The sequence below is a fragment of the Cherax quadricarinatus genome, chromosome 58 (genome assembly GCF_038502225.1).
Source record: "Cherax quadricarinatus isolate ZL_2023a chromosome 58, ASM3850222v1, whole genome shotgun sequence".
Lineage (NCBI taxonomy): Eukaryota > Metazoa > Arthropoda > Malacostraca > Decapoda > Parastacidae > Cherax > Cherax quadricarinatus.
This window is the reverse complement of record NC_091349.1, coordinates 675,163-698,050: the sequence shown is the minus strand read 5'-3', so window position 1 is coordinate 698,050 and position 22,888 is coordinate 675,163. Positions and strand designations below refer to the sequence as shown.

Sequence of the window (22,888 nt, the reverse complement as noted above, 5' to 3'; positions counted from 1 at the left end):
TAAATATATTAAACAACCACGGTGACATCACACATCCTTGTCTAAGGCCTACTTTTACTGGGAAATAATTTCCCTCTTTCCTACATACTCTAACTTGAGCCTCACTATCCTTGTAAAAACTCTTCACTGCTTTCAGTAACCTACCTCCTACACCATACACCTGCAACATCTGCCACATTGCCCCCCTATCCACCCTGTCATACACCTTTTCCAAATCCATAAATGCCACAAAGACCTCTTTAGCCTTATCTAAATACTGTTCACTTATATGTTTCACTGTAAACACCTGGTCCACACACCCCCTACCTTTCCTAAAGCCTCCTTGTTCATCTGCTATCCTATTCTCCGTCTTACTCTTAATTCTTTCAATAATAACTCTACCATACACTTTACCAGGTATACTCAACAGACTTATCCCCCTATAATTTTTGCACTCTCTTTTGTCCCCTTTGCCTTTATACAAAGGAACTATGCATGCTCTCTGCCAATCCCTAGGTACCTTACCCTCTTCCATACATTTATTAAATAATTGCACCAACCACTACAAAACTATATCCCCACCTGCTTTTAACATTTCTATCTTTATCCCATCAATCCCGGCTGCCTTACCCCCTTTCATTTTATCTACTGCCTCACGAACTTCCCCCACACTCACAACTGGCTCTTCCTCACTCCTACAAGATGTTATTCCTCCTTGCCCTATACACGAAATCACAGCTTCCCTATCTTCATCAACATTTAACAATTCCTCAAAATATTCCCTCCATCTTCCCAATACCTCTAACTCTCCATTTAATAACTCTCCTCTCCTATTTTTAACTGACAAATCCATTTGTTCTCTAGGCTTCCTTAACTTGTTAATCTCACTCCAAAACTTTTTCTTATTTTCAACAAAATTTGTTGATAAGATCTCACCCACTCTCTCATTTGCTCTCTTTTTACATTGCTTCACCACTCTCTTAACCTCTCTCTTTTTCTTTATATACTCTTCCCTCCTTGCATCACTTCTACTTTGTAAAAACTTCTCATATGCTAAATTTTTCTCCCTTACTACTCTCTTTACATCATCATTCCACCAATCGCTCCTCTTCCCTCCCACACCCACTTTCCTGTAACCACAAACTTCTGCTGAACACTCTAACACTACATTTTTAAACCTACCCCATACCTCTTCGACCCCATTGCCTATGCTCTCATTAGCCCATCTATCCTCCAATAGCTGTTTATATCTTACCCTAACTGCCTCCTCTTTTAGTTTATAAACCTTCACCTCTCTCTTCCCTGATGCTTCTATTCTCCTTGTATCCCATCTACCTTTTACTCTCAGTGTAGCTACAACTAGAAAGTGATCTGATATATCTGTGGCCCCTCTATAAACATGTACATCCTGAAGTCTACTCAACAGTCTTTTATCTACTAATACATAATCCAACAAACTACTGTCATTTTGCCCTACATCATATCTTGTATACTTATTTATCCTCTTTTTCTTAAAATATGTATTACCTATAACTAAACCCCTTTCTATACAAAGTTCAATCAAAGGGCTCCCATTATCATTTACACCTGGCACCCCAAACTTACCTACCACACCCTCTCTAAAAGTTTCTCCCACTTTAGCATTCAGGTCCCCTACCACAATTACTCTCTCACTTGGTTCAAAGGCTCCTATACATTCACTTAACATCTCCCAAAATCTCTCTCTCTCTCCTCTACATTCCTCTCTTCTCCAGGTGCATACACACTTATTATGACCCACTTTTCGCATCCAACCTTTACTTTAATCCACATAATTCTTGAATTTACACATTCATATTCTCTTTTCTCCTTCCATAACTGATCCTTCAACATTACTGCTGCCCCTTCCTTTGCTCTAACTCTCTCAGATACTCCAGATTTAATCCCATTTATTTCCCCCCACCGAAACTTCCCTACCCCTTCAGCTTTGTTTCGCTTAGGGCCAAGACATCCAACTTCTTTTCATTCGTAACATCAGCAATCATCTGTTTCTTGTCATCCGCACTACATCCACGCACATTCAAGCATCCCAGTTTTATAAAGTTTTTCTTCTTCTCTTTTTTAGTAAATGTCTACAGGAGAAGGGGTTACTAGCCCATTGCTCCCGGCATTTTAGTCGCCTCATACGACACGCATGGCTTACGGAGGAAAGATTCTTTTCCACTTCCCCATGGACAATAGAAGAAATAAAGAAGAACAAGAACTATTTAGAAAAAGGAGAAAAACCTAGATTTTTTTTTTTTTTTTTTCAACAAGTCGGTCGTCTCCCACTGAGGCAGGGTGACCCAAAAAAGAAAGAAAATCCCCAAAAAGAAAATACATTCATCATCATTCAACACTTTCACCACACTCACACATTATCACTGCTTTTGCAGAGGTGCTCAGAATACAACAGTTTAGAAGCATATACGTATAAAGATACACAACATATCCCTCCAAACTGCCAATATCCCAAACCACTCCTTTAAAGTGCAGGCATTGTACTTCCCATTTCCAGGACTCAAGTCCGTCTATATGAAAATAACCGGTTTCCCTGAATCCCTTCACTAAATATTACCCTGCTCACACTCCAACAGATCGTCAGGTCCCAAGTATCATTTGTCTCCATTCACTCCCATCTAACACGCTCATGCACGCTTGCTGGATGTATGTATATATATATATGCATGTGCGTGTCTGTGAAGTGTGACCAAAGTGTAAGTAGGAGTAGCAAGATATCCCTGTTATCTAGCGTGTTTATGAGACAGAAAAAGAAACTAGCAATCCTACCATCATGCAAAACAGTTACAGGTTTCTGTTTCACAGTCATCTGGCAGGACGGTAGTACTTCCCTGGGTGGTTGCTGACAACCAACCTTATTCAACTAAAAATATGTTGGTTCTCCCTTACCATGAAAACTTGGTTGATATGCCTTCTCTTCTTAAGACTTCTTGATACAGTAAAAAAACTTTTGATAAAGAATTCCCCCCATATTGCTGACGGATGTGTCTATAAGATTCCTTGTAAAATTTGCGATAAAGTTTATTACGGTCAAACTGGTAAAAGTCTCGAACTAAGATCAAAACAACATAAATATAGCATTAGAACTGGACAAGATTCCAATGCTCTATTTATTCATGTGAGAGATTTTAACCATCCAACTGATTTTCAAAAAGATGAGAAAGTTGTATCAAGCAAGTCCATGGTCAACAGGAATATTATTGAATCTTGTTTCATAAAAAGCAGTTTTGAAAATAATATGAATATTTCCTTTGGTTTATATAAATTAGATCTATTTATAATTAATAAAATTTGGGAAGAATTTAATAATACAATGGACAAATAATAATCTTAATTCTTGGGTAAAATATTTTGTTAGTGGGATGTCGTGAAGGACCTGTCTAGTTGGACCTGCTGCAGTGTTCCTCCTTTCTTATGAGTTGGGTGTCGTCGCACGTCAGGTGTTGCTTTGTTGTGGGATGTGATGGTGAGGTGTGGTCTAGACCCTTTATATGCCTTCTTTTGATGTATTATTTTATAGTTCCTTGATAATGTGAGAAGTCATGAAAGCGCTTGAAATCTCGCTATTCTTTCACAGTGGTTGTTTTGCATATTCTGAAATCACCTGTTTATAGTGAGCTTATTGCATATATCCATATACATGTATATATTTTCCATTGAAAGTGGAACAGAATTCTTCCTCCTTAAGCCATGCGTGTTGTAAGAGGTGACTAAAATACCAGGAGCAAGAGGCTAGTAACCCCTTCTCCTATATAAATTACAGTACTAAGTTTAAAAAGAAAAACTTTAGTTTTTCTTTTTAGGCTGCCCTGCCTCAGTGGGATACAGCCAGTTCGTTGAAAAAAAATATATATATAATAATATTGTATTACATTATAGGTAGTAGGTTGACAGACAGCAACCGCCCAGGGAGGTACTACCGTCCTGCCAAGTGAGTGTAAAACGAAAGCCTGTAATTGTTTTACATGATGGTAGGATTGCTGGTGTCTTTTGTCTGTCTCATAAATATGCAAGATTACAGGTACGTCTTGCTACTTCTACTTACACTTAGGTCACACTACACATATACATGTACACGTTAATTTATACACACTCATCTGAGTTTTCTTTGATTTTATCTTAATAGTTCTTGGTCTTATTACTTTTCCTTTTATATCCATGGGGAAGTGGAATAAGAATCTTTCCTCCGTAAGCCATGCGTGTTGTAAAAGTCAACTAAAATGCCAGGAACAATGGGCTAGTAACCCCTTTTCCTGTAAACATTACTAAAAAGAATAAGAAGAAAATTTCTTTTTGGGGGATTTTCTTTCTTTTTTGGGTCACCCTGCCTCGGTGGGAGACGGCCGACTTGAAGAAAAAAAAAAAAAAAAATATATATATATATACACACACACCCCTTTGGGTTTTCTTCTATTTTCTTATTCTTGTTTAATTCCTCTTATCTCCATGGGGAAGTGGAACAGAATTCTTCCTCCGTAAGCTATGCGTGTTGTAAGAGGCGACTAAAATGCCAGGAGCAAGGGGCTAGTAACCCCTTCTCCTGTATAAATTGCTAAATTTAAAAAGAGAAACTTTTGTTTTTCTTTTTGGGCCACCCTGCCTTGGTGGGATATGGCCAGTTTGTTGAAAAAAAAAAATTGTATTACATATCAATACAAGTTAGATGGAACCCTGGCAGTGGTCAATATGGTGTAGTTACATGTGCAAGTGAGTGCTAATGTGTGAGTGAGCAGGTATTAGGGGCAAGCCACATGTGTCGTGTGTTAGTAGGAGCCGTGAGGTGTGGCAGAGGGCACTGGCAGCTAAGTGGTTAGTTGTGATCAACATTACAATTAACGGTGTTAAAGTGAGTCCACCACATACCTCCATCGGCACCATTTTTACCATTTGCTTGATTAGCTGCACCTATGACAAACAAAACACAGCTGATCACATCAACATCAAGAACAACACAGGGTTGACATCACTCTGCTGTGGCTTAGCTCAAATACCTCACTAACTGGCAGGTCTACCTCCTTGCATCAGCACACTCAAACACAAAACATGTAGCAAAATAAAAGAAGCTTAAATTGAGGAGACATAATTAAGAGAATAAATTTTGAATGTCTGACTTGATGGAGAGGTTGCAACTTGAGATGTCTGAGCCAAGCCACAATCAAGTAATACAAGAGTGAACATAAAACAAGTAATGGGTATCTGAGGGGCTGGCCAAAGAGGTTATCAGAGTAGCTTTATGAAAAGAAAATCAAATTAGTTGTTAAATATATATTTACATAATGCTGCCTCTTTGATTGCAAAAGCCAGGCTGCATTAGGGGTTAATAGCAAATCAAATCAAATGTCAGAGCAATGAACAAAACATAACCATTACACTATTTACAACCTCAGCGTAAATCTTTGTCATGCAGTACTCTAATAATGGGTATCAAAATAAATGATAATCATAACAAACACTCAAGATCAAAACTATTAGGCTACAATAATAACCAATAACAGAAACTCATCAAACACAAAGACCAATTATATAACACATCTTATTTGCACTGTCTCTGGCAAGAACATTACAAAAACATAAATAAAATTCCTGCTTCGACACACCACAAGTGTGCACTGACATCAACTTCTCTTTTGTTCAAACTAACATATTTTTTGAGAAGGCACAATGTGTTTTCTTTTTGTTTTAACACTAACATTTGCATCACACCTGAGGCAGAAAATAACAACTGTACCTTAGCCAAAACAGATGTTCCTAATTATGCTTCAATTACTGTAATATTACGTGTATCTGTATCTAGTGTAACTGAAAGTAACTTCTCCCCAAGTGAGTGTAATATGAAATACTGACAGTGGCATATCTGCCTTTGAGATTATATATTCATTTTATCTACCCTGGGGTTCTATTATTTTTAAAACTGCCATGTTACTGGCTTTAGTAGCCATTTGTTATAGGGTAGATAGATAGGTGGTCAAAAACCTTGTTTCTCTGTAAGCTCCCTCAACTTGGTTCAAGGGTCTGCCCATTGTAGCATTTATCCTAAACACTTCAACTAAATTTATATTGTCAAATGTGTTCTTATTTTTGTGATACCTCATTAATTCTTTGAATAATTTTACGTGCACTTCACTAAAGTTAACTGTCAGTGTATTTAGTAGAAATATATGTTCAATGTATTTTATCTTAAATGTTATTTCCCATTTATTTAACAGGTGAATGGCTATTAATTTGTTAGAATATAATTAAATATGCATGAGTCACTGTCATAATGCTATAATCAGTAACCACCTCAGCTTGTGCAAAAGCAGCTCACATTAGCAGGAGTAACACTATACTTTTATATCTATGAACACTCATTAGTCTCCTCTCACAACTCATATATACTTGGACATAACCCTTTAGACATCCCAATAATATATAAACCCTATGTATTCATAATAAAAATGCACTTTGTTTATATAGATAAACTGGATATGTATGCTGTGTTTGCTAATTTGTCCTATCAACCACTATGGGAAAATGCATTACGGTACAGTAAGTACTGTATTTCAATTGTAACAATTAAGTGAGGAGTTTGAATGTATGGTACACACCTAGAGATCTGAGTGTATTTTGCTTACCCATAGCTAATTTATTAATAATATACACATAGTTGTTGCATTCCAAGTTAGCATTCCGTAAGGTGTATAAAACAAAATACACTACTATCAAATGTATTAATGTTTGTTATGAATGCTGTGTAAGTTGTTAATAAACATCTATGCAATAAATATGAACTTCAAAAAAGCATAAATAAAATAATTTCCTGTCATACAACTGATGAATAAAAATAAAATCTAAATCGCATATATAAAGAGAAAAAGTGTGTGCCTGTGAGCAATGGTGACACACAGTACATGTGACCTGTGAATGAGGTCTTGAATGACCAATACAGTGTTCTTGGTTATGACCCTCTAAACATGCTGGGAACTCATTAAATGACAAATTTTGTTATATTACTTTATTCTATTCAAAATTTAAATTGAACAAATTAATCAAGCTTCATTCCTACTGCTTGCAAAGAGTTTTTCAATTTTAGTTTGAGTATTGAATTGAATAAATAAATCACATAGCTTTTGGGTGAAACTATAAATGACATCTTTCCCACAACAGGAAAATAATGAGTAACTTACCTGGAGGTGCAACCATTCTTTGCCACTTCTGAAAGAGTGTGGTCTTGAGACAGTCTCTGGGGGAGAGCGCGTAGGCTTTGTGTCGTGACATGAGCTCCTGCATGGGTTCCAAAATCACACATAACTGTCAAAAGAAAATTGAGAATTGCTGTAATGAAACTCATATACATCCTAACCCATACAATACAGTACAGTGAATTATTTAAGTGACTTGCATATATGATGACATGCAAAATAGCTATGTAATAGCATGCAAATGCTATTACTAGGTACCCTTCAAGGGAGGTTCCTTGATGCTGGTGAGGGGCTCTTGATGCAAGGAACTGTACTTGTCCTCCCATTCCTTGGATCGAACCTGATTACCTACTATTCCCCAGGCACTGTATGACCCCCTTAATACTAATATACAAATGCTGTTACCAGATAACTGAACACTGGGATACAATGCTGTTATCAGATAATTGAACACTGGCATAAAAATGCTGTTATCAGAAAACTGAACACTGGCATACAAATGCTGTTATCAGATAACTGAACACTAGCATACAAATGCTGTTATCAGATAACTGAATACTAGCATACAAATGCTGTTATCAGATAACTGAACACTGGCATACAAATGTTGTTATCAGATAACTGAACACTGGCATACAAATGTTGTTATCAGATAACTGAACACTGGCATACAAATGTTATCAGATAACTGAACACTGGCATACAAATTTTGTTATCAGATAACTGAACACTGGCATACAAATGTTGTTATCAGATAACTGAACACTGGCATACAAATGTTGTTATCAGATAACTGAACACTGGCATACAAACAGTGTAATAAGATAAAAGCAGTTTACCAAAAAAAAAAAGGCATAATATATGGTTGAAAAAAGAACTGCAAGTTATGAACATTATTAATACTACATTACTTTAATATATATGTGAAAGATATCAATGATATAAAGAGTACACATAAACAAATGGATTTGACAATTAAAAATAGGAGAGGAGAGTTATTAAATGGAAAATTAGAGGTATCAGGAAGATGGAGGGAATATTTTGGGGAATTGTTAAATGTTGAAGAAGATAGGGAAGCTGTGATTTCGTGTATAGGGCAAGGAGGAATAACATCTTGTAGGAGTGAGGAAGAGCCAGTTGTGAGTGTGGGGGAAGTTCATGAGGCAGTGGGTAGAATGAAAGGGGATAAGGCAGCTGGGATTGATGGGATAAAGATAATTGATGGGATAAACAGAATGGCTTCGAGAGTGTATCAATCTGTAGTGGAGGGAAGGCAAGGTAGGGGTCAGCCTAGGAAGGGTTAGAGGGAGGGGGTAAAAGAGGTTTTGTGTGCGAGGGGCTTGGACTTCCAGCAAGCGTGCATGAGCGTATTTGATAGGAGTGAATGGAGACAAATGGTTTTTAATACTTGATGTGCTGTTGGAGTGTGAGCAAAGTAACATTTATGAAGGGATTAAAGGAAACCGGCAGGCTGGACTTGAGTCCTGGAGATGGGAAGTACAGTGTCTACACTCTGAAGGAGGGGTGTTAATGTTGCAGTTTTATAATTGTAGTGTAAAGCACCCCTCTGGCAAGACAGTGATGGAGTGAATGATGATGGAAGTTTTTCTTTTACGGGCCACCCTGCCTTGATGGGAATCGGCCGATGTGTTAATAAATGTAAATAACACAAATTGTGTGAAGCTGCAAGGATATGTGACAGGTAGTACTGGGAGAGAAAAGATATATACAGCCAGTAAATAAAAGACATAAGAGAGGTGACTGAATGCAGCATAAACAAAAAAGGCTTCCAGAGGATGCATGTTAAAGAGATGCATCAACACACTAATGAGAAAATAAAATGTGCATGATAAATGAGGATACTGTTTCGTAGGCAGCCAACACCAGTGAGAAAGGACGAAGATGAAATAATTATAAATGTCAAAATATTATTTGTTGTATAGTAAATTAAAATGTTTTATATTTTTCTCTGAAAAAAGTAAAGAGTAATGTTACAAATCTGAGTACTAATCTTTATCATTCAATTTGTCAGAAAACTACAGATCAATTTTGCCAATTTTTAGGTTATCCCTTTCGACATATGCTAAAAATCTTGATATTAGAGACCCCTATGTAACAAATTTCAGATATAACACAAAAATTTTGACTGGACAAATGTTTGATACATCAGACTAAGTCTGTAGCATCAAGATGTTGTCTGTTAGCAGTAGTGCATGTCCAGCTGACTCCCCATACAACAAACCATGTCTGTTGCACTGGCATTTCAATACAACAAATTTTTGTTTAAACGGATACCCCCCTCCCACCTATTAGTTCATTACTTTGATAGCTATTATACCACAATTGTTCTTGTTGAAAGCTTCCACAAATGTTATCTAAGTTACATCAGCATTTTGCTTGTCTTCACAGTGCATCCATAACAATATCATAGCGGTCTAGCAGTTGTAAGAGGTAGAACACTGCCGTAAATGCTGTAATTTATTTCTCGCACTGTTATCAAAAATCTGCAGATGTGGGATGTGGGGTAGTAGGTAAGAGGTCAAGAGACATGTAGCTGCTTCAGAACTATAACAGTCACCCCAGCATACACATTTATTCAATAATATATATCAGGGTTTGCTTTACAAAACTTTAATAAGTGAAGGTGATTAATGTGACTGGAGAGGAATCTATAGGTCATTCCTTCTAAGAAGAGTGTCCAAAGAAATAAGTATCACAGTCAGATAGATATATAGATAAGTCAATTGTCATGGATGCACAACTCAAGAAAGATTTATAGATTGATGTTAATTTTAGTTACTGACCCTGAGGTAGTTTAAGGTGTGGCTGGTGATGCCCTGCCGCGTGATGTTTTTGCTTAACGTTTCAACCATACCCGGGTCCTGTTGAGAGTGCATGGCAACCACAGACCGAGGGATGAGCTCACGGTGGGCACGGACGGCAAAATGCCACGACTTGATGCGCATCAGGTCATCAAATGTGAACTCTAATATTAGTCTACCATCTGCACAGACCTGTAACAGTGAGAGGAACAATATTTTCAATGACACTTTAATAATAACACAGAATAAAAAAATACATTGCACAAAAATTACACAATATCAGATAAAAATATTTCAGTCACAAGCTGACTTCTCATTAGATAAATTTGAGAAGAGTTATATGGTGCAATACTAGAGAATTCAAATGGTAAGTTGTCAACAAAAGATGTAATTCATAGGTATGATAGTTAACAAAAAATTGACAATAAAATATACTAATCACTGTGTGGAATAATAAAGAAAAACACTGCTCGAGTGTTTTAAAAAAATTACTTAATGTGTAATAAATAAAAGGCATTCCTTTATTTGTTAAAGCAACATACTGTACATACTCTAATACAAACATGAATACTGAGTACCACATATTATTGTTTTAACAAATGTTAAAAGCAGGTTAAAAAAAAAGCTCAATTGAAAACAATACATATATTAATATAAATGCAAAAAAAGAGCCATTTTACCATAAATGGAGCAAACTTTCTATAATATATATTAAAATTTTATCATAATTTCCTAGTTTTTACTGATAAAACACTTGTGAAATGCCTGTGACTGATTTCAAGAGCTTTCTCTACCCTACGAACCAAGAAGTTAGTCAAGCTTCCTTGTCAAGTGCCTGTTCAGTCAGACTGTTGCTGCTAGTGGCTTGCTGGCCCAAATAACCATCACAGCCTGGATGATCTGGTACTTGACAGAGGTAGTGATCCAGTTTCCTCCTGAAGATCTCTAGAATTTGTTAAAGCAATATAGTATTGGTACTTCGGGATACGTACAGCTCAAAATGCAAACAATTATGTAAGTGTATTTATGTGAGTGCTTTTGTAAGTGTATTTTTGGGGGGTCTGAAACAGATTAATCTAATTTACATTATTCCTTATGGGAACAAATTCGTTTGGTATCTCGTTATTAGCCTTCTGGAACAAATTAAGTTCGTATCCTGAGGTACCACTGTATGTGATAACTGCTGGTAGCAGTTTGAAGAGTCTTGGTCCACTGATGCTGACAGTTTTCTCTTGTGCATATAGCACCCCTGTTTTTCATTAGGTTTATTTCAGCATCAAACTTCTGAAATACAAGATAAAATCTGCTGGGTCAGATATAAAAACAATAGACAAAGTCCATTGGTTACAGAACTGCCCATCATTGTTACAATCGTAACAAAACAATCTCATCTCGCTCCACCACAATCACTGTTATCAGTCACCAGCTTGCCCTGTCAGTCCAGCGGACCCCTGGTTTTCATCTGGTGCAGAAATTATACAATTCGGATTTCGAGCATTTTTCGGTAAAATTTCCCCCCGGGTTTTGTACATCCACTCAGAAATCGTCAGTACCAGACGTGTGTGCCTGGGCTGCTCATATGTTCGTGACTCACTCCTGGGCACATGAAATGTCTCCTTTTGAGTTAATATAGACATTTTCATTAATCCATCTATGATATTTTCTTCAAAATTATATAAGAAAAACATGTATGTTTAATAATAATCACTCTTGGGCACATTATTTTATGTTAATATTTTAGGTTAATATAGACATTTTCATGCTCTCTTATGAAAAAAAAATTAGATCTCCGATTGGAGCACTACGCACATGAGCGTAGATCTACGTTTGGACTGTTTACAGGTTAATAAAAAAGTTAAATTTACTAAACTAATAGCACTTGTAAACAATTGTGTGTTGTCTCACCTTAGTGTACATAGGTTTGCCATGATGCGTAACCATGGTGCACTGGTCACAGTCGAGGGTGATGGAGGTGTTGTGGAACGATTCTTTAGGGTGTTTTAAGGAATAATAAAGCTCCGTAACACCTCCTTCGAAGATGCTCCTAAAGTACCGAGGTATGAGGGTTCGCCCAATTGCTGCAGGGGGGGGAAAAAAAAAAAAGAGAGAAAATACTTAGTTCATGTAATGTCCTAGACAAGCATTTGATTTAATGAGTCTTATGTTTTATTTAACCAGTCTTATGTTTGCAAGCTTAGCCTGCAATGTTATTCTGTTATGTATGCTTCCAGGGACTGGCTTTATGTAATAATTATTACAAGGTCAATTTCTTTGTTTATGTATCTTTCTCCAGCCTCTCAAATGATACTGTCTTTGCTCTTCCTTACTCACATCACAGCTTTTATAACTTGGCTATTAACCACTCATCCTATCATTCCTGAATCCTGTCCAAGTCTTCTTGCAGACTTTTCTCTTCAGTTAGAAGATACTGAATCATCTCTGTGACAAAAAACTTTTTTTTATTTCTTGTGCCTCCCACAGGCATGGAGAAACACAAGTTGAACTGTTATCTATCTACATCCCTTATTTTTATTTTTCAGATTTGAAAATGGCTCTGCCTTGTCACAGCCCATGTAACTCATGATTTTTTTTTAAGATTAAGATGTTTATTTTGATATGATACATGGTTGTACAGAGGAATATAACAGTTGGGTGTACATGCCAAAAGCCCCTTTGTATGCAGAGCATTTCAGGCAAACTTAAAGATCAACTTAAGACCAGGAAGGCAATAACAGTTCATATGGTCATTACATGAGTTACAGTGAGTATAAGAGACTTGAATATTCTATCAGCTAATGCTACATGGCTTTGACAAGTCTAGCAGAGAATTATTACACTATCGAATTAGTTTATAAAGATTACAGTAATACAATAGAACACGTTAAAACAATTTACAATATGATGTATTACAGTTTAGTACTATTTCAAACAATGAAATCTGGCATTACAATGGAACAGTTTAAAAAAATTTACATTATGATGTATTACAATTTAGCACTATTTAAAACAATGAAATTTAGACATCTTAATTTTGAAGTAGTGAGTAAGTGGTTGAGCATTCATCAGCACAATGCGAGTAGCTTTTGAGTAACTGGTAGTGATTAGATACGGTTTGTCTGGTTAATTTTGAGTGATAAGGTGATTTCTTAGTAGGGTCTTAAACTGATTTGCAGACAGGGTCCTTTAGTGTGTTCTGGCAATGAATTCCAGATCTTCAGGTCTTTTACATGCACGGCATTTTTGCATAGGGAGAGATGGACACGAGGGATATCTAAGTGATTTGTGTCACTAAGACACGGCGACCCAAAAAAGAAACACTTTCAACATCATTCAAACTGTCACTGTCTTGCCAGAGGTGCACAGATCTGACAGTTCAGATGTCTCTTTAAACAGTAAATATCCCAAACCCCTCATTTAGAGTGCATGCACTGTACTTCCCCACCTCCATGACTCAAGTTTGGCTTCATATACAATTGTTTAATAATCATGTAATCTATTTTAATGTAAAAATTATTACTGTCTTATATACATATAGGTAAAATACTACAGTCCCTCTAGACACAAGTTAAATTTAATCTTGCCTGAAATGTTCTGCATAACTAAGGGACTTTCCATGTGAGAGATGTAATGTTATTCAGTTTTATAACTATAGTGCAAGTGCACCTCTGGCAAGACAGTGATGGAGTGAATGATGGTGAAAGTTTTTTTCGGGCCACCCTACCTTGGTGGGAAACGGCCAATGTGTTAAAAAAAAATAACTGAGTGACTGATTGTCCATTACAGTAAATCCAAAATTTGTTAATCTGGGTCTAATAAATCAAGTTTTTACTTTAATGAAGAATAAAACAAGGAAAATAATGAAGATAGAAACATGGAAAATAATGAAGACTGAAACAAGGAAAATAATGAAGACTGAAACAAGGAAAATAATGAAGATAGAAACAAGGAAAATAATGAAGACTGAAACAAGGAAAATAATGAAGATAGAAACAAGGAAAATAATGAAGACTGAAACAAGGAAAATAATGAAGACTGAAACAAGGAAAATAATGAAGATAGAAACAAGGAAAATAATGAAGACTGAAACAAGGAAAATAATGAAGATAGAAACAAGGAAAATAATGAAGACTGAAACAAGGAAAATAATGAAGACTGAAACAAGGAAAATAATGAAGATAGAAACAAGGAAAATAATGAAGACTGAAACAAGGAAAATAATGAAGACTGAAACAAGGAAAATAATGAAGATAGAAACAAGGAAAATAATGAAGACTGAAACAAGGAAAATAATGAAGACTGAAACAAGGAAAATAATGAAGATAGAAACAAGGAAAATAATGAAGACTGAAACAAGGAAAATAATGAAGACTGAAACAAGGAAAATAATGAAGACTGAAACAAGGAAAATAATGAAGATAGAAACAAGGAAAATAATGAAGACTGAAACAAGGAAAATAATGAAGATAGAAACAAGGAAAATAATGAAGATAGAAACAAGGAAAATAATGAAGACTGAAACAAAGAAAATAATGAAGATAGAAACAAGGAAAATAATGAAGACTGAAACAAGGAAAATAATGAAGACTGAAACAAGGAAAATAATGAAGAATAAAACAAGGAAAATAATGAAGATAGCAACAAGGAAAATAATGAAGATAGAAACAAGGAAAATAATGAAGACTGAAACAAGGAAAATAATGAAGACTGAAACAAGGAAAATAATGAAGATAGAAACAAGGAAAATAATGAAGACTGAAACAAGGATAGAAACAAGGAAAATAATGAAGACTGAAACAAGGAAAATAATGAAGATAGAAACAAGGAAAATAATGAAGACTGAAACAAGGAAAATAATGAAGACTGAAACAAGGAAAATAATGAAGATAGAAACAAGGAAAATAATGAAGACTGAAACAAGGAAAATAATAATGAAACAAGGAAAATAATGAAGACTGAAACAAGGAAAATAATGAAGATAGAAACAAGGAAAATAATGAAGACTGAAACAAGGAAAATAATGAAAGATAGAAACAAGGAAAATAATGAAGATAGAAACAAGGAAAATAATGAAAGATAGAAACAAGGAATATAATGAAGACTGAAACAAGGAAAATAATGAAAGATAGAAACAAGGAAAATAATGAAGATAGAAACAAGGAAAATAATGAAAGATAGAAACAAGGAATATAATGAAGACTGAAACAAGGAAAATAATGAAGACTGAAACAAGGAAAATAATGAAAGATAGAAACAAGGAAAATAATGAAGATAGAAACAAGGAAAATAATGAAAGATAGAAACAAGGAATATAATGAAGACTGAAACAAAGAAAATAATGAAGACTGAAACAAGGACAATAATGAAAGATAAAAACAAGGAAAATAATGAAGATAGAAACAAGGAAAATAATGAAGATAGAAACAAGGAAAATAATGAAGATAGAAACAAGGAAAATAATGAAGACTGAAACAAGGAAAATAATGAAGACTGAAACAAGGAAAATAATGAAGATAGAAACAAGGAAAATAATGAAGACTGAAACAAGGAAAATAATGAAGACTGAAACAAGGAAAATAATGAAAGATAGAAACAAGGAAAATAATGAAGATAGAAACAAGGAAAATAATGAAGATAGAAACAAGGAAAATAATGAAGACTGAAACAAGGAAAATAATGAAGACTGAAACAAGGAAAATAATGAAGATAGAAACAAGGAAAATAATGAAGACTGAAACAAGGAAAATAATGAAGACTGAAACAAGGAAAATAATGAAGACTGAAACAAGGAAAATAATGAAGACTGAAACAAGGAAAATAATGAAAGATAGAAACAAGGAAAATAATGAAGACTGAAACAAGGAAAATAATGAAGATAGAAACAAGGAATATAATGAAGATAGAAACAAGGAAAATAATGAAGATAGAAACAAGGAAAATAATGAAGACATTAACAAGGAAAATAATGAGAATAAAAGAAAGAAAAGTAATGAAGATAGAAACAGGGAGAGTAATGAGGACTGAAGTAGCAAAGAAAGTAATAGACAGCACTTGTTCTCTCTAGGTTGGAATGCTGCTGTACATTAACATCTCCGTTGAAAGCAGGTGAAATTGCAGATCTAGAGAGTGTACAGAGATCCTTTACTGCACGTATAAGTTCTGTCAAGCACCTTAACTACTGGGAACGCTTGGAAGCACTTGACTTGTACTCGTTGGAACGCAGGAGGGAGAGATATATCATAATCTACACTTGGAAAATCTTGGAAGGAATGGTCCCAAATCTGCACACAGAAATCACTCCCTACGAAAGTAAAAGACTGGGCAGGCGATGCAAAATGCCCCCAATAAAAAATAGGGGCGCCATTGGTACACTAAGGGAAAACACCATAAGTGTCCGGGGCCCAAAACTGTTTAACAGCCTCCCATCAAGCATTAGGGGAATTGCCAATAAACCCCTGGCTGCCTTCAAGAGAGAGCTGGACAGATACCTAAAGTCAGTGCCGGATCAGTCGGGCTGTGGCTCGTACGTTGGACTGCGTGCGGCCAGCAGTAACAGCCTAGTTGATCAGGCCCTGATCCATCGGGAGGCCTGGTCATGGACCGGGCCGCGGGGGCGTTGATCCCCGGAATAACCTCCAGGTAACACACAAGGAATGTCACAGGGAAGGTAACATTGTATGTGAAGGTTAACACTGAATGTGAAGGTTAACACTGAATGTGAAGGTTAACATTGAATGTGAAGGTTAACACTGTATGTGAAGATTACCACTGTATGTGAAGGTTAACACTGTATGTGAAGGTTAACACTGTATGTGAAGGTTAACACTGTATGTGAAGGTTAACACTGTATGTGAAGGTTAACACTGTATGTGAAGGTTAACACTGTATGTGAAGATTAACACTGTATGTGAAGATTACCACTGTATGTGAAGGTTAACACTGTATGTGAAGATTAACACTGTATGTGAAGATTACCACTGTATGTGAAGGTTAACACTGCATGTGAAGATTAACACTGTATGTGAAGATTACCACTGTATGTGAAGATTACCACTGTATGTGAAGGTTAACACTGTATGTGAAGGTTAACACTGTATGTGAAGATTAACATTGTATGTGAAGATTAACACTATATGTGAAGGTTAACACTGTATGTGAAGATTAACACTGTATGTGAAGGTTAACACTGTATGTGAAGATTAACACTGTATGTGAAAGTAACATTGTATGTTAAGGTAACACTGTATGTGAAGGTAACATTGTATGTGAAGGTAACATTGTATGTGAAGGTAACATTGTATGTTAAGGTAACATTGTATGTTAAGGTAACACTGTATGTGAAGGTAACATTGTATGTGAAGGTAACATTGTATGTGAAGGTAACACTGTATGTGAAGGTAACATTGTATGTGATGGTAAGACTGCACGTGAAGGTAACACTGTATGTGAGGTAACATTGTATGTGAGGTAACACTGTAGTAAAGAGAGAAGTGACCAAGTAAACATGGGGTTAACCACTTACTATATCTTTTGGGTCCATCCTCAAGGCAGAAGGTGAGGGTAAGGGTAGCGTCGTCCTCGAAGAACTCCGTGGCAAAGGCATCCCACCACAAGTTGTCTGACTCCTGCAGTCGTCAACAACAAAATAAACTGTGAGCAAGCTAATATGAAAATATTAATTTTTAACAAAATTTTGTGAATCATATACAGTATGTCCCCCCTCTAACTTCTATTAAGAAAAAAAAAAAAGATATAAAGTAGGAAAAGTCATTAAATTAGCTTCACTTGAAACTTATAAAATATATATTGCTTTTAATAAATCATCATGGAAGTGAAAACTTCTTAGGTAAATGGACACAGATGCAATTAATGTGACATTTTATTGTGGCAGCGTTTCACTCTCCAGGGGCTTTGTCAAGCTGTTATAGGCTTGACAAAAGCTCCTAGAGAATGAAACGTTGCCACAATAAAATGCCACATTAGTTGCATATGTCCATTTTGTCAGTAATTCAACCATTATTACTAAGTGAAAACTTGATACACCTTTGAAGGGTTTCGTACTGCTGCAGCCAGGCTGTGGGACACACAAGTAACATTTTTGTGCTGTCTTCAAATAGTCTCTGTTATTAACAGAAGCTACAAGCTGTACTCCCTGGAATATATCCAAGAATGATATATAAACTGTACTCTCTTAGGCTCTAAAAGTTTTCATACGGTGCCCCAGTGGCCTGGTGGCTAAAGATCTCGCTTCACATGGCGAGGGTCCAGGTTTGATTCCCAGCGAGGGTAGAAACACTGGGTGTGTTTCTTTACACCAGTTGTCTTTGTTCCCCATCAGTAAAATGGGTATATGGGTGTTAGTCGACTGGTGTGGGTTGCATCCTGGGACAAAACTGACCTAATTTGCCCAAAATGCTCTGCATAACAAGCAGCTTTCTGTGTAGTAGTATGTCATTGATGTACATGTACTTGTAGAAATAAAGGCATTATATTATTATTATTATTATTATTATTATTACTATTATACATCCTCTCCTCACTTACTGACGACTCGGACTCACGACGGGCTCTCTGACCAGTATGCATACCTAAATAATGTATATTAGAGTTGATTTCCTCTGTTCTGTTTATTACAATATGCAGTACACTACTGTATAAACATTTAAAAATATAGCCTCTCCTCACTTAATGACAGAGTTCCATTCCTAAGATCTCATCGTTAGACAAATTCGTCGGTAAGTGAGGAGCATACTATAATGGTAGTGGGTTTGTGTCAACCAATTTTTATATTGTTTTAATATCACCTTTGCACTATTTATAGAATTTCTGGTATATTTTTAAGTGTTTATACAGTAACCGTATATTGTAATAAATGGAATAGAGGAAATCAGCTCTTAATATACGTACATTATTTAGGTATGAATATTAGTCAGAGAGCCTGTCGTAAGCCTAAGTCATCGGTAAATGAGTATGTCGCTAAGTGAGGAGAGGCTGTATACCAGAAATGTTATAAATGATGCAAAGGTAACATTAAAACAATATCAAAGATGGTTGACACAAACCCACTACCACAATAGTATACTCCTCACTTAGCGACGATTTTGTTTACCAACAAGGTCTCAGGAATGGAACTCCATCGTTAAGTGAGGAGAGGCTGTATTATTATTATAACTATGATTTATGTTCTAGTCCCACTACCTGTGGCTGAGTTACTAGACTCATGACTCTTGTACAATATTATGCAGTTAGTCATCAACCTCATTCTTGAATATGATAATTCATGCAAGGTATTAAGCTGTTATCTAGTTGTTACATAGATGATCATTCTGTATGTCTGTTAGAGGTTTGGAATGCATTTCTGAACACCAATACATCGGTACAATTAATGGCTTGGGTAATGCCTGCATTTCACACAAAATCCCACCAACCCCTAACTGTCTTCAAGAGGGAGCTGGACAGACAACTAAAGTCAGTACCTGACAAGCCGGGCTATGATTCATACGTTGGTTTATGTGTGGCCAGCAACATAGCCTGGTTGATCAGGTCCTGATTCGCCACAAGGCCTGGTCACAGATTGGGCTGCAGGGGTATTGATCCCCAAAACACCCTCCAGGTATAAACACTTGATTACTTACATGGGAGAACTACGTACTGTCAAGGAAGGAGACACCCAGAGATGCAGTATCCTAGAATCTGCACTAATCAAGACATTCAACAATTTCAACCAGAACAGTGGCTTCTACAGTATAGCTGAGCTGATCCCTATGCTCATTTATATATAATCACCCTCCCTCTCTGGGCTTCCCTGTTTGTGACTTGATAATGCTCACTGTGTGGGCAAAACATCACCAATAAAGGATCACATTACAAAGCAATTGTGACTTTTTCCACCTTTATCTAGTACTGTTTGTATAAACCCATCTTGGTGACCAAGTTTAGAAAACTGTTCTTAGATAGCTGTCTTCTCTTGGTGTAGTAGATTGGGGCCACAAGTCCTCAAAGCTCTTAGGAAGACCCAGAATACTGCAACTCTCTTTATCTGGGTCTTGTGGTGACTGAAGTAATGCTTACAATTAATGGGGTCCAGAGGTTCCCTTATGCTGTAATCTTAAGTCTATCACTCTCTTACAATAATCACCACATCAAGGAAAGGTATTTTGGTTTAGTTTATCACATTTCACATTAAATATGATGACTGGGGCTAGTGACATGTGATATGCCTGTGACCAAATTACAAGGGTTTTCCTACCCCAACAACCTAAATTACTCCACTCTCTCTGACACTAAATATGTCATCAATTATATTCCATGTATGATAGGTAGATAACATATTTACAGTTTAGGACAAAAAAGTGGGGTAATTTCAGATATTAAACCACCTATAGCTAGTCATGGCATTATGCCACCCCGCCCCCACACACACGTATCAAAACACAAACACATACCACGAAAGATTATAATACACGTATATAAATTTGCACACTTACTGAGGTTTTAATACTTGGTGCTGCGTCCTTTACGCTTAATCACGTCCCTCAGCCATGTAGGAAGACTCTCACACAAATTCTTGAGGGTTTGGGGAGGTATATTATTCCATCCCTCATGCAGAGCAGCCTCCAGCCACGGGATGGAACTGATATCCTTGCCCAGTAAACTTCGTTTCACTACTGACCAGAGGTTCTCAAAAGGGTTTAAGTCTGAGGAATTGCCTGGCCAGTCATTAAAGAGCCTCACTTCACAGTCCTTAAGCCAGTGAACTACAGATTTGGCAGTATGACACAGTGCACCGTCCTGCATAAAAACTGTAGCCCCACACTTGTCAAACGCCTCAGGTAAATTGTCATACAATAACTCCAGGTAATTATACAGGTTCATATACTGGTTCTTGGGAAGCACAATGAGTTCACCAACATTGAGCACTGAAACACCCCCCAAACCATGAGCAAATCTGGGTGTTTGGTGGTCCCACAGGTGTGGCATGAGTCTAGCAGGTCACTACCTCTGGGCCAGTACACATGTCCTCCACGGTTACAGGTGACGGTGAAGGTTGCTTCATCACTCCAAAGTACTTCAGACCACTGTTGAGGATTCCAGTGAATATATCTCTTTGCATAATCCAGCCTACATTTCTTCTGTGGCTTGGAGAGGATTGGTTTCTTAACCTAGTGGTGACTACTGTAGCCCAGTTCTGACACACGTATGTTAACAGTTCTTACAGACACCTCTGAGAGAAGATGTGGGTTCTTTTCTTTTAATTCTCTAGCAGTTATCTTAGGTGCACTCTCTAACTGCTTCTTTAACACAGTTAAGGTACGAACAGATGTTTTCTTCGAGGGGCCAGGCCGGGGTTTGGCAGATGGTAACTCGACACCGCCACCAGCCTTGAAACGCTGCACCCAGTTCCTCATTGAACGCTCACACACACCAACGTTCTCCACTATTTCTTTCATCTGTTGCCCAGCTTTGTGAAGCCCTATGATTTGAGCTATAGTTTCAAGTATTGAAGACTACCTTTTACTCATAATCAAACATGTATAGCCCCAAAACCAAAGGGAACACCCGACAAAAGATGGGGTGAATGAGTGACAAAAGTGCAACACTTCCTCTCACCACGGCAGTCATGTGAGCACTGAGGAATCACTGTGGAGTGTGGCAGCAGGCTGTGACGTCATGCTAATGGCTGCTACCCAGCTTAAATGCACTGATGGGAAAGGACCCCCTGTATGGTAGGCCTTTGATTTTCATCACAGCATCATGCTGGGGCGCTCACCCGGCATAATACCATGACTAGCACTGTAACAGAATGTGAGAGACTTAACCAAGTACTCTTCCTCGATGTTCTGGTCCTCAAGTTCACAGTATATAGGTAGGAAATGTATGCCCTCTGAAGGACACAGAGTATCATATCATAAAATGACAGGAACAACTAAACGACTTGGGTATAATAATGTCGGAGGACCGATCATTTAGAGAGCACAATAGGTCAATTACTGCAAAAGCCAGAGAAATGACAGGGGTGGATACTGAGAGTGAGAACATTGTAAAAAAGATAAATAATGCCAATGGTGGCACTGTTCAATTCACCTGTGCTCTCTTGTGTAGTAGTGTTCAGTTTCACTGGCTTCATTCATGGTAGGAGAGATACCAGAGCCTGAACAGATGCAGAGATCATTTACTGCCCATACAGAGTCATTAAAACAAAGTACACTATACTGGGAATGATCCAGAGTATTGTACTGGGAATAACCCAAAGTACTATACTGGAAATGACCCAAAGTACTGTACTGGGAAGGACCCAATGTACTCCTCAGAGCAAAGAGAGAGAGAGAGAATCTGATAACATGAATGCAAGATACTTGAGGGCCATGTTAGAAATGTATACAATTATTATTATTATTATAATCAAAAAGAAGCGCTAAGCCACAAGGACTATACAGCGATCCAGTGGAAAGCAGGGGCACCAGAGGCACAATAAGAGAACAGTGTCAACATTCGTGGTCCTAGACTGCTCATGACCAGTTCCAAAAATGTCAGAAATATTGATGGAACAAGTATTGAAGTTTTCAAAAGGCAACTAGACCACTATCTTTACCACCTCGGCTATACCTCTGATTGGTTTGAAGAGTTTTCTTACTCTCAAAGCCCAGGCTTGTTTCGTGCTTGTCTGGTTAACCAAGCTGTAGAAGCTGACAGCTCAATAGCCCACATATTCATCACAGTCTGCTCGATCCAGCACTTGGCAGAAGAACTGCACTTATTAAATTTCCTCTTTAAAACTTCTACACCTGTTCCAGCAGTGTTTGTGATACCTTCTGGTAAAGTATTAATTAGTCTGGGACCACAGATGTTGATACAATGTTCTCTTATTTC

At 37.0% G+C, this 22,888-nt stretch overlaps 1 protein-coding gene across 19 annotated transcripts in view; it reads right to left on the bottom strand.

Moving 5' to 3' along the window:
* The window catches only part of LOC128698016 (LIM domain-binding protein 2-like), a 740,316-nt gene that overhangs the window by 144,954 nt on the left and 572,474 nt on the right, over window positions 1-22,888 (bottom strand). For 16 of the 19 annotated variants that reach the window (XM_070097474.1, XM_070097473.1, XM_070097481.1 and 13 more), the window contains exons 3-7: window positions 17,541-17,643; window positions 11,927-12,099; window positions 10,004-10,213; window positions 7,185-7,308; window positions 4,882-4,923 (exon numbers count right to left, since the gene is read on the bottom strand). In XM_070097474.1, coding sequence (XP_069953575.1) covers window positions 4,882-4,923; window positions 7,185-7,308; window positions 10,004-10,213; window positions 11,927-12,099; window positions 17,541-17,643 — 652 coding nt within the window. The remainder of the gene's footprint in view (window positions 1-4,881; window positions 4,924-7,184; window positions 7,309-10,003; window positions 10,214-11,926; window positions 12,100-17,540; window positions 17,644-22,888) is intronic. The other 3 variants (XM_070097470.1, XM_070097471.1, XM_070097472.1) reach the window with 1 other exon arrangement.